Here is an 11,691-nt window from a genome sequence, read left to right as displayed (position 1 = left end):
ATGCCACTGACTTTATTGGGCTTTGGATCAGTCTGAAACCAATGGTTAATTGTCTCGTATAAAATAACTTTCCCTTCCAGCAAACTTAAGATAAACTTAGATTCTAATTCCAACAACTCTATAATTTTTCCAAACAAATTCCTTATGGAATGGAAATGCCCGTTCTTGTTCTGGGCATTTTTCAATGCTTTCGTGTTTCTTTGTTTTGAAAATTGATTCAGTCATGTTAAACATTATGCAAGCTTGAAAAAGATCACAGTCTCCAACTATGCAAAGAGAAATTCTCATGCATACATAGCTCAGAAATAAATGTCATTAGAAACTTCAAACTTGGCTAGTATTAAAGCCATCTTTGAGGAAGGGGAAAAAAAACACATTTGGAGAAATTCGGCCTGGTGTTTTAGAGAGTAAAAATAATTTAGGATTACATGTCCATCTCAGCTTTCTCATTTTATTATATGCCCTGTACAACTTTCTATTTGCTTTCCAGGTTTTTTGAGATGGATTTATTTGAGTATATACTTGAAATGCACAATTATTTGGAAGGAAAATTAGCATGCCTGCATGGGTGTTCTTGAATTAAAGGGAGAACTGTCTGAAGATCTACTTTTGAATTCTGAGCTATTCTGACCATAAAGTTCATCCTAATTCAGGTATCATAGCTGACAGAAATGTAGTTAAAGTCAAGTCATTTTTAACAAACTACTCTTGAAGAATCTTTTGACTGCCAGTCCTCCTTTGAGTAATCTCTGAATTAAAAATCTGAGTTAGAAACTCATGACTAAGATTTCTGAATGTAGATTTTATACAGACAGTTAATACTTAAGCTGTCTCTAAAAAGAATGTGGCTGTGCTAATCACTAAAGAAGTTCACATTTGCGTTATTATTTATATTGATATCATTGGTATCTGATATAATCACTGTTGTGGAGACATTGTGCTGCTTTCTGGCACTACAGGCTTACTGCTGATGGGCATCTCACAGAGTTTGGGTTCCCTGATAAGAGGTAATAGAGAACATTTCTGTTCAATAACATACAGTCTGCATACTCAGGTGGGTGCCTATAGTCTTAATTCGAGGCAATTAATGTTTGAAGTGCTAAATTGTTTTGAAAACCACTGAATTCTGTTTCTCTCTGTATCTATTCCAGTCCCATGCCATATGTATTGTGTTTTTCAACCCAGTATTTTATTTTATAAATAGAATTTAGTGTGTATTGTTTATGTAGCCTCCTACCAAAAGAGAAGATTGACAACGTCACAGAAAGAAAAATCTTTGGTCAGACTGACAACATCTACGACATCCCACTGTCTCTTCTTGTGGTATACCACAGACTCGGTTTTCACAGTAAGTCCAAAGCTCATTACGAGGTCTAGAAAAGCATTTATGGCTTTTAGTAAGTACAGTGTGAGGAGCAGATGCTCCCCAGGACTAATGCACACAAGCTTGCCATAATGTGAGGGCAAGTCTCTGAGCCTCCACTCCCTTGCTGATGTAAATGGGCACAGGGCCATTGGCTTACATCTAAATGCAGTGTAATGTAAGGCAATCACCCCTTGAGTTTTAAAGCATCCTTACTTTGGTATTTGTGTTAGCTGATATTTGCATAATAATGCCCAATGCACACAAAACATTGCATCAAAAGAAAGTTGCTCCTTCCCTCCAGCTTGTCGTATGGAAATAATTCTCTTTTCCTCCATTCCTGAGAGCTTCCCTGCACCACTCACTATCTTCCAGCTAACATATTTTTGCCATCCTTTGCTACCAGATCTCTTTCCCTAATTCTGCCACTTCCTTTCTCTCTGACATGCAAATGGAGCCTGAATTATAGCAAAACGTCTAAATACTGCCTCACCTGAATTCTTCTCTTTCTACACTTACATTGGGCAGCAACAGTGGTGGTGAGAAGGTTTTGAATTTGTTTGTCATTATAAGGTACCCCTTTCTCCAATATATATCATGTGCACACCCCACCCTGCCTGTTGCTGTGTGCCCGGTACAAAACCCAACAAAAGCATTGCTCAATTAGGGTGAAATGAATATTTAGTTTGGGTTGCATCTTTTTTTGCCTGGGTGCCTGAGCCTCAGGTCTGTCCGGTGCTGATCACTACGACCCCAGTGCCCCGTTGTCTGCCCCAGCTTCGATGAAAATGGACCAAAGACATAGAAACAATCTCAGATTTTAAACATTGCTCCTGCAAAACTCTCTCCCCAAGGTTTGTCTCACAGCTCACTAGCAAGGCCTGTACTATTTTAGTGGGTAGTTTGATGGCTGTATGACATACGCAAGAGATTTGTCTCTCTTCTACCAGGCTAAGCAAGAAGAAATGCAGGGTGTTGTTCACACCGCCGCAGAACTGTTTGTGGCCCGAGGGGGCTCCGTCGCACACCGGGCAGCAGCGCACGGCTGAGCCGGCTCCAGGCGCTCGGGTCCGGGAGGAGTTTGGCTCCGCGCGCAGTGGGATCCTCAGCTGCGCCACTTCCCCAGATGAAAAGGGGAGCTTTGCACGGGGGGTTTATTGCACATTCCTGATCACACGAGGGAGACTGGGTCCAGGTAGCTGCCTCCTCGCTTTCCCTTTAATCACTGCAGGGTGGGAACCGGATCCAGCCTGGAGGGATAAAAGATCTCTGATATGACGAAGTACAATGGAGCAGAGTTAAAGTCGATCGGTTTACTGCTGTAAGCAAATCACTACCACATCTCTCTGTGCAGCATGTTACAATTTACAACTCGTAGTTAAATGAGTCAGAGCTATTGCTTCTGGTTCTGCCTCCAGCTTCTCCTGCCGCAGAGCTGGACAGACAATGGGTCCGTGTTGCAGAAGGGGCCTCGGGCCAGCCCCAAGGAGCTGTGTTGCAATGCCCATTATCGAAATGCCTCATTTTTAGGCTCCCTGCTGTGGAACAGATTGCTCAGGCCAGGGACAGACACCACTGTGCTTCACATAAGGTGTGGAGAGACTTAAAAGGTAATAAAAGAAAATTTCAGAGGTCCACATACACCTTGGGCTAGAATATATATATATATATATATATATATATATTCTACTGTAGATACATATAAATATAGATAGATACAGATGATAAAGGTATAGATATAGATGACACAGATACAGATAGATATAGATATATAGTGGGGGCCAGCACTATAAAAGGCAGGAAGAAGGTGTCCCTGCCACGGACTCCCTTACAGTTCAGCACAGAAGTCACATCAGCCTGCTTTTTCTGAAGAACTAGAGAGTGAGTGAACTCACTGCATCCAGGAGCTCGTTGGGTACAGCATATTATGTTCCAAGCAGTGGGAGACTTACTCACCAGTCACCACTCTGCTGGATTTAATTTGGACGGCCCCATGACTGCTCTGAGGAGTGTCCTGGTCTTGAGACTGCTTATGCAGCTGCTTTTTCTTGCTCTCTCTGGCCACCTCCGTGTCTAATATAAAATCAAATGTATCATTAGAAGACATGAAGAGCAATTACCTCTGAGTCTCTAATAGGCTGGTGATCGGTATTTTCACTTTGCATACTGAACACCTGAGTTCAGCTGTTTACCTAAATTTAGGCAGTACCAAAGAGTTTGTGCCAAGCATCCCACTTCCTCCTGAAGGTGTCCAACCAGTTTGTTCAACAGACTTTTCACTTCCCAGACTTTTAGGAAGAAGGTTTGATGTGACTCAGGAGATTCACACAAAATGATGCGCCTGGATTTAAGCTTATAAGCACTACTGAGAAGCACTCGCCCCCTCCCGTTCCCCTGGCCTTTACAATGGGTAAGTTAGGCAGCTTCCCTGTTTTGCCTCTGATTTCTTAAGGTTCTGTTCTCAGGCACAATCCTGAGCAGCAGGAGGCTGCTGCTGCGCCTAACTCACTTGTTGAATTTAGCCTGCCCTAACTTTGGAAAGCAATCTTTTAAGCTCTGAATTCACTTGAGCACTACGGAAAACATTCGATAAAGTATTCAACGGGGCACCTATTCGTGTTTCAAGTGAAAGAGCGAATTCGGAAAGAAACCCCAAAACCACGAGAAATTCAGAGCAGATGACAAATGTATGGTTTAACCAACGATTTGCACAGCAGGTTTGCCCGGTAGTCACCTTCTCTGTAGCTAAAACTGAAAGAGAGCCTTTCCTTGTTTTTTAAGCTCTCGGCCCTCGCTGTGTGCCACTCTGCCCCTCTGCCACAGCCGGAGCCGGGCGCGATCCCGCAGCATTCCTAGACGGGGCTCTCGAGCTCGCCCGGAGCCGGTGCCGGGAAGATGTGCCCGAGGGCTGCCCCTGTGTACGGGTAACGGAGCCGTTCCCCTCCTTTGTGGGAATAAGAGTAGAAAAATGGCTTCTCTTTTATTTTGCATGTGTTTCTGCACGTGTTTGCTTCGTCTCCGTGCTCTGGCTACTGTGATCTGTATTTCCTACGCTCCGTGGAAAGTGCCGCACCAAGGCGCTATCGCTTTCCCACGGCAGAGTCAGTCTCGGCTGTGAGTCCGTGGTGGGACGTGGATGTGCTCGGGGCCCCTCTGCTTTCTCTCGTCTGTCTGCTGAGGCTCTCTAGGAGTGCGTGTGGAGATATGCATGGAAGGAAGGGGGGGCGGGGGGGGGGGGGGTACCGGCGTGACTGGGGAGGGGTGGCGGGGGAGAAGGGAGTTATTAGGAAACTTTGCTTTGGCTACTCTCTATCCTTGGGGCTGCGTGGCGCCAGCACCCTCAAGTTGAAAGGAAAACAGCCATTCTCACTTCCAACTGCCCACTGAGATCCTTAAGGCGACAAAGACACAAAAGTGAGTTTTATTTGCTGGTAAGCCAGAGGCAAGAAAAAAGAAAAGCCAATTCCCCCTTAAAAAGAGCCGACAAATCCTTTTTGCTCTTTTGTGTGAGCTTTTCCTATTCACATGGAGCGTTCATCCGTGTGATTCCCAACTTATTGTCATTACTTAGTTATTAATTGTTCTCATCTGGGTTTAATTGAGCAACCAAGGACTTTAGCCCAAGGGTCAGGGGGAAAACTTAAAGCAAAGACATGTTCAATAGGAATCCTGCGCTTCGAATATCCATCCCGAGTTAACATAATGTTAAAAAAAAAAAAAAAAAAAAAAAAAAAAAAAAAAAACCAAAAAAAAACCAAAAACAACCAACCAAAAAACAACAGAGACAAAGCGGAGAGATGAAAGGGTCCCGCTTTGCCCGGAGCCCCGCGCCGCAGCGCCCAAAGGTGCCGGCAAAGGGGAGCGGTGCTTTCGGGGAGCCAGCTCAAGGCAGTCCTCGCTGTTTAAAATCTCTCTCGGATTTTAAGGGCATCCTTACAGGATAAACCCGGCCTCCTGCGCGATTAGATCTCCCCAAACCCGCGGTCTAATCGCAAAGAGGCTAAGTTAGAGAGCGAGATAAGCTGGAGATATTCAGCCTTTTTCTGCCAGAGACAACGTGGGAAAAAGTGGGAACAGAGCTTTCCCGCTCCGGCGCAGCGTTGGGCGCTGGGGTCAGGATCACAGACACTGTCATTTGCACAGAGAAAAGAAATGATCGGAAAAGAAAGCCAAAGGGGTTGGGGAAAAAAGCACAGGAAAAAAAAAAAAAAGAAAAAAAAAACCCAAACAACCACAAAAGCCCCAAATTCATCCCAGCTCAAAAATGACTGGGCGACCAGAGCGGAGCGAGAGATGAGAAGGGGGATTAGAGCAACGAGCTCTGGAGAAAGTGACTGTTCAGGTATGTTGTTTCGCTGAGTTATTGAAAGCATCATTGATATTTAGGAGATGATAAAAGTCCCGCCTCGCCCCCAGCTACAGTCTCGCTGGAGCCATAGTGCCTGCAGAAGATTGCCGAGCCTCATTACAGCAATTATTTTCCTTCTAACTTTGCTTCAACCTTAACGTTTTAAATTGCTGGAAATGAAAGCAGTAGAGTGGGGGCTGGGAGGAAAGACAGAAAGAAAAATATAGAGTCCCAATTTCTCAGCAGCTATTGCTCGAGCACAAAGATAAAGCACGAAACTGGGGGGAAAAAAATGGAAAAGAAAAGAAAAAGAAAAAAGGGGGAACCCAACGCTCTCCCTTACCCGAGGGATTCGCCAAACCAAACCAGGCGGAGCGGCGCACTGAGCGGGCTCAGGGCGCAGCCGGAGGGGAATGCGGCGAGGCGGCGGCGCCGGTTCTGGTGGGATCGGCAGGCGCGGAGCCGGGGCTACGTGTCCGCCGACCTCCTCCGCAGGGTCCTCAGCCGTCGCCAGCGGTTTCCTCGGGGCCATGGTCGACCGGGACAGGTTTCCAGCGGAGCCAGCCGCTGAGAACGGCGGGGCGCTCGAAGGGCCGAGGATGGGCAGGAGACGGCGCCGAGTGGTCCCGACCGTCAGTCCCGCGGGTTCCACCGGCCGCCGGGCCCCCAGTCATGCCCAACACCATCGTCCCCACACTCCATCCGCCGACCCACCGGCTCCGACACTGCATCGCCATTAGCATGCTTTATCCCCTTCTTCACCGCCAGCCGAACCGCGACAGCCCCTTCTCCTCCCCACCACCTCAAATCCCGGTGCTCCGTTCCCCCGAATAATTGCGGCTGGAAAAAAGAGCTCTGGGAAAAGCCCTGGATCTCACGCTAGGCTTGGCACTAAGATGTGCAGCATGTCACCACCACCCCACCCCGCCAGGCTTCACAGCCATCGGGGGCTGCGGCCAGGACACAGGGACCTGGAAGGGAGAGGAGCAACTTTTCTCTTTCCTAGGGCTAAGTAAACCCGGCCGATCCCGGAGCCGCTGGGGGAAGCAGAGCAGCGATCACATCCACCTTCAGGGCAGGGATGCGGTGAGAACTGCTGGCAAGGAGCACTGGGGTGAAAGGAGGAAACCTCAAACAGCTGTGAGGACAGAAAAGCTCCGGGATGCACAGAGAGCTGAAAACTCAGCTGCTGTCTCAACACCCAAGGCTGAAGTCTCCCGGAGAAGAGGGAAAACAGCTAGTTTAGCCAGACCCTCTCTCATCCCCCAAATTCAGTCTCTTCTGTCACCCCCAAGAGGGCAAAGAGGGAGCAAACAAACCGCATCAAACAGTAGCTTAAAATTAATTTATTTAACAAATATAGCTATAATATAAATGATAATAAAATTTCAAATATACAGTATATTACATAGTACACAGAGCCCCTTCCAAAGGGGCTGGTGGAGGAACAAAGGCAGGTAACAGACAGTGCTGTTACATGGGAACAGGAAAGGCTGTTTTATACTTCTGCCTCTTGACCTTGCCTTGCAGAAAGTAAGAGAAACGTCCTGTCTTTCAGTCCCCTTTTCCATTTCTCTTCCACAGTTCCTGCCCCCATGGCAGGGGGCTCTCCGCAGGCTGTTAGTTAGACCCAGGGAAGCAGGACACAGTTGGCCCATCACCACCCTGCGCCAGGAAGAAGTTGGGGCAATGCCTCAGGTTTCTGCCAGCTCCCCAGGACTGCTGAGGAGATCAGAACAGTGCTGGGGTAGGGGCTCAGCATCACAGAGGGAAGCAGAGAGGTCAAGCAGAGCCAGACTGGAGAAGTCTCTGCCATAGGGTCCATGGGGAAGTCCACATCGAAGAGCCAGAGGAGCAGGGTGGGAATGTGTGTGGAGCCAGCGGCAGCAGGCAGCTAGCAGTGCTGGACTGGGCTCGGCTTAGGCTCTATGTGAGGTGGTACATGCTGTATCCCACATGTGCTGTGTACAGTCCCACAGGAGCCACGGGCAACCCTGCCCGCTGAAAAGGGCTGGAGGCACCGTACAGGGAAGCACCGGCCACGGCCGGGCCGCCCAGTGGGAAAGAGATGCCGAAAGCAGCAGGCGGGAGCATGGGCTTGGCTGCCATCTTCAGCTTCTCCAGCTCGGCCTCCTGGAGCCTCTTGGCCTTGGCACGGCGGTTCTGGAACCAGATCTTCACCTGGGTCTCGGTGAGGCTGAGCGAGCTGGAGAACTCTGCACGCTCAGCGATGGACAGGTACTGCTTCTGCCGAAACTTCCTCTCGAGGGCCAGCAGCTGCGCCGTAGTGAAGGGCGTCCGGGGCTTCCTGTTTGTCTTGTGCTTGCGCAGGGTGCAGGCTGGGGGGCTCAGCCGCCCTGTGCCCAGGAGCAGCCGGGGAAGAGGGGGAAGGAGAGACACCTTGGTTAGCAGTGCTCAAACCCCCACAGCCTGCAGAGCCCCCACCCTACTACAGCTGAAGTGGAGAAAGGGGGGAAATAGGGTCCCACTTGAAGCAAACTGCTCCAAAATGACCAGGGTTGCCTAGGCACACTTAAAATTGCTGTCTGCCGTTCCAGAAAACGGAGCGGTACTTCCTATCAGGAAGCTCTGACTCCACTGAGAAAAAGCCGACAAAGGGCAGGAATCAGACACCTACACACCCTGCACCTCCTGCCTTCACGGCTACCCCAGTTCATGAAGGGAATGGCCCTCCAAAGAGAAGAAAAAAAATAGTCCTGTCCTTTTTATTGGATTACAGGAAAAAAAAATAAACAAAACGGGCTGGCTTCTCAGTCTCACACCCTCTTCATTAGGCCCCTGGGAACCGGATTAAGCATGTAATTAATTACGAGGTTTGAATTGACACTCATGCTCTATCTACCACTCTTCACCGGTCTGCTCCTCTCCTCTTATTTAAGATTTCTAAGGGTCTTCAATATCCATCTGTCCCGGGTTTTCTTAGCAACAGCAAATTTTAGCTTGCAATTTAAATACATTAAACCGCTGCTTTACTCTACACAAGTCCTGTCGGGAAACCTGCCGATCTCCAAGGGATAGAGAAAACAGCTCTGTTTGCAGCTTTGCTAAGGGCACCCCAAACGCTCTGGAGAGCCTCAGACCAACGTCATCCCTTTCCACGGGATCCCGGGCAGGGAGAGAGAGCAGCCAGGCCGAGGGCAGGCAGCTCATACTGCCCAGACCCGGGCTCAGCGCAGTCACTAGAAATTATTAAAGGACTTATCTGATTTCGGCTCTCACGCTGTTATTTGTAATTATTTAGATCACTCTGCATTAAAGCAGTAAAAAAAACCAAACCAACAAACCTGATTGTGGCTCTCCGGACTTTGGAGATGCACCACTTAAGACAGAAGCCAGTGGGGCTGAAGCCCGCAAAGCTCCCGCTTCTAGGAAATCGATCGGTGCGGATCCTTATGGAATTGTTTGAGCCACTTTCTGAGTAAACCTCAGCGGTATTGAGTCAAGATTTGCGTATTTAGTTCGAGCCCCAGGTCAATTTAACAGGCAAGCCGTGTTGCTTTTTCTTTTGCCTCCCTGTTAACTAACATTTGGCACAAGATCTCACCCTGGCACGGCCGCTCTTTCCCGTGCGTTCGCAGCCATCCTCCGGCTTTACACACTCTCGAATCCCTTCAGTACTTCGGACGGTCCGAAGCGGCCCAGAAGAGTGCGAACCGCACGGAAAAATATACCAGGAGAGGCAGGCAGGGCGAAAGCAACAGGAAACCCCCGGCCACCCGCGCAGCCTTACCCTCGGTCCGCCCGGCCCCACGGGAAGGTCGCAGCCGGCCGAGAGCTCCCATCCCGCCCGCTCCCGGACCATTACTTACTCGCGGGAGGCGGCGAGAACCGCGGGGTTTGCATCCAGGGGCTCCGCTCCTGCTTCTCGGGGCTTTCCGCCTTGACGAGCGTGTCTTCGGGCAGCTTGACCAGGCCCCCGACGGAGAAGTGCCCGCCGAGGGGCAGGGGGGAAGGCGGCGCCTCCGCCGACAGCGCGCCCAGGCGGGGACTGAGGCTGGAGCGGGCGGCCGCCCCAGCGCCCGGCGGAGGCCCGGCGCCCTCGGGTCCGTCCCTGCCTCCCGGCTTCCTGTGGTCGGCCATGAGCGCCTCCACGCTGAACGGCAGGAGGGATGGGGAGACCTTGGGCTTGTCGCTTTCTTCCTCCCCGCCCATCGCCGCCGCCGCGACGGGGAGCGCGCCACCGCTGGGACTGCTGAAGGCGGATGCGGGCAGCTCGTCGCTGCGGACCCCGGTGGGCGCGGCGGTCATATCCACAGCCGGGGCCATGCAGGGGCGGCCCGCCGTCGCCACCGCAGCGCCGGCCGGGAGCGAGCAGCGCCGCCGCTCATGGGGCCGGGGCGCGGGGCCGCGGGCAGCCGTCGGCACGCTCCGGCCCTGCGGCGGCGGCGCCGCCTGATAAAGCGGCGCGGGGGCGGCTCCGCCCAACCGGCGCGCGGGGGGCGGGGCCGCGCCGCCCCATTGGCCGCGGCACCGGCGGCGCGCGGGGGGGCGGGGCCGGGGTCGCCGTCGGAGCGCTCCGCGTGCCCCGCCCCGCGGCCCCGCTCCGCTCCCTTCTGTCCCTCTCCATGTCCCCCGGCCCCGCTCCGCTCCCCCCTGTCCCGCCCCATGTCCCCCGGCCCCCCTCCGCTCCCCCCTGTCCCGCTCCATGTCCCCCGGCCCCGCTCCGCTCCCCCCTGTCCCGCTCCATGTCCCCCGGCCCCCCTCCGCTCCCCCCTGTCCCGCTCCATGTCCCCCGGCCCCCCTCCGCTCCCCCCTGTCCCGCTCCATGTCCCCCGGCCCCGCTCCGCTCCCCCCTGTCCCGCTCCATGTCCCCCGGCCCCGCTCCGCTCCCCCCTGTCCCGCTCCATGTCCCCCGGCCCCGCTCCGCTCCCTCCTGTCCCTCTCCATGTCCCCCGGCCCCTCTCCGCTCCCCCCTGTCCCGCTCCATGTCCCCCGGCCCCGCTCCATGTCCCCCGGCCCCGCTCCGCTCCCCCTGTCCCGCTCCATGTGCCCCTGGTCCCACTCCGCTGCCCCCGGTCCTGCTCCGCATCCCCCAGCCCCTCTCCACGCCCCAGCTCTCATCTTAGGCAGGAGCGAAGAAGGCCGGGTTGCCGGCGCAGCGCTCCGCTGTGGGGATGGGAAGGCTGAAAATTCGGGGAAAAAACGTATTAACGTCAGAAAAAATGCCAGCCTTTCTGCTCGTACAGCGAGAGGGAGACAGCCCGAGCCCGCTGTTCTGCCAAACTAGCAAATACCGGGTTGTCCCGAGTGTGACCTCTCAAAGGGAAGGAGACCCTACCCGCTCCGCAATCGTTTCGTGGGTTTTGTTTGTTTGGTTGGTTTGGTTTTTAAGTTAAAGCCGGCCCTGCGGTGTGCTCGATGTGACTGTGAAGATCCGCATACACAGCGCATAAATTGAGCTACTTTTCATGGCATAGATGTGTGCGTGCCTGCAGATAACGAAATGTTCCTTCAAGTAAAAAGAAACATATAAGCCCCTGAGCCCTTAAAGTCCCGGCTATTTTGTTTTGTTAATTCGTTTTACGATCCCTTATCCCCGCGCCCAGGACGGATGTGCAGTAAAACGGAGCCGCTCTCTAATAACGGGATTGGCCGCTCGCTGAGAAAAGTTTATTGATAGCTGCAGGGCTCTAATCTCCTCGGAACACAAGAGCCTCTTGCAGTCATTTAAGGGCAATTATCTAAACGGGGAGGGACAGCGAATTCCCTTTCCTTTTAACTGGACCCTATAAAGATGGTAGATTAGGAGCATATAGATTATGAAATGAATTGATATAATAGACATTTTATTAACTGATAAGCAACAGGATCTGATTGAAATGAATTGTCCAGCGCGCAGCTCCACACACACTTATCTCACACACGCGTGAGCATATGCCCTTGCCGGGTGCTTCCTGTGTCCTGCATGTACATCACAGCCACCTCACGCATGTGCTGCGCTCATGGATGATCCCTCTGC

The 11,691-nt window shown here is 52.1% G+C and overlaps 1 protein-coding gene across 1 annotated transcript; it reads right to left on the bottom strand.

Annotated features, from left to right (window-relative positions):
* Positions 1–7,042: 7,042 nt before the first annotated feature.
* Positions 7,043–10,088, bottom strand: MSX1 (msh homeobox 1). Its single transcript, XM_069012217.1, has 2 exons — positions 9,542–10,088; positions 7,043–8,068 (listed from the first exon to the last, which is right to left on the bottom strand). The coding sequence occupies exons 1-2, from the start codon at positions 9,996–9,998 to the stop codon at positions 7,638–7,640; spliced, it is 888 nt and encodes a 295-aa protein (XP_068868318.1). The 5' UTR covers positions 9,999–10,088; the 3' UTR covers positions 7,043–7,637.
* Between the last annotated feature and the right edge of the window lie 1,603 nt (positions 10,089–11,691).

This window comes from Aphelocoma coerulescens, chromosome 4, assembly GCF_041296385.1.
Source record: "Aphelocoma coerulescens isolate FSJ_1873_10779 chromosome 4, UR_Acoe_1.0, whole genome shotgun sequence".
Taxonomy (NCBI): domain Eukaryota; kingdom Metazoa; phylum Chordata; class Aves; order Passeriformes; family Corvidae; genus Aphelocoma; species Aphelocoma coerulescens.
This window is presented reverse-complemented; position numbering and strand designations above follow the sequence as displayed.

What these genes read in the sequence shown, in the direction of transcription:
- MSX1 (XM_069012217.1), bottom strand. Translation starts at nt 9,998, where the DNA reads ATGGCCCCGGCTGTGGATATGACCGCCGCGCCCACCGGGGTCCGCAGC. An exon ending in GTTCTCGCCGCCTCCCGCGA is followed by an intron (nt 8,069 to 9,541) that starts GTAAGTAATGGT and finishes TCCTGGGCACAG; the next exon opens with GGCGGCTGAGCCCCCCAGCC.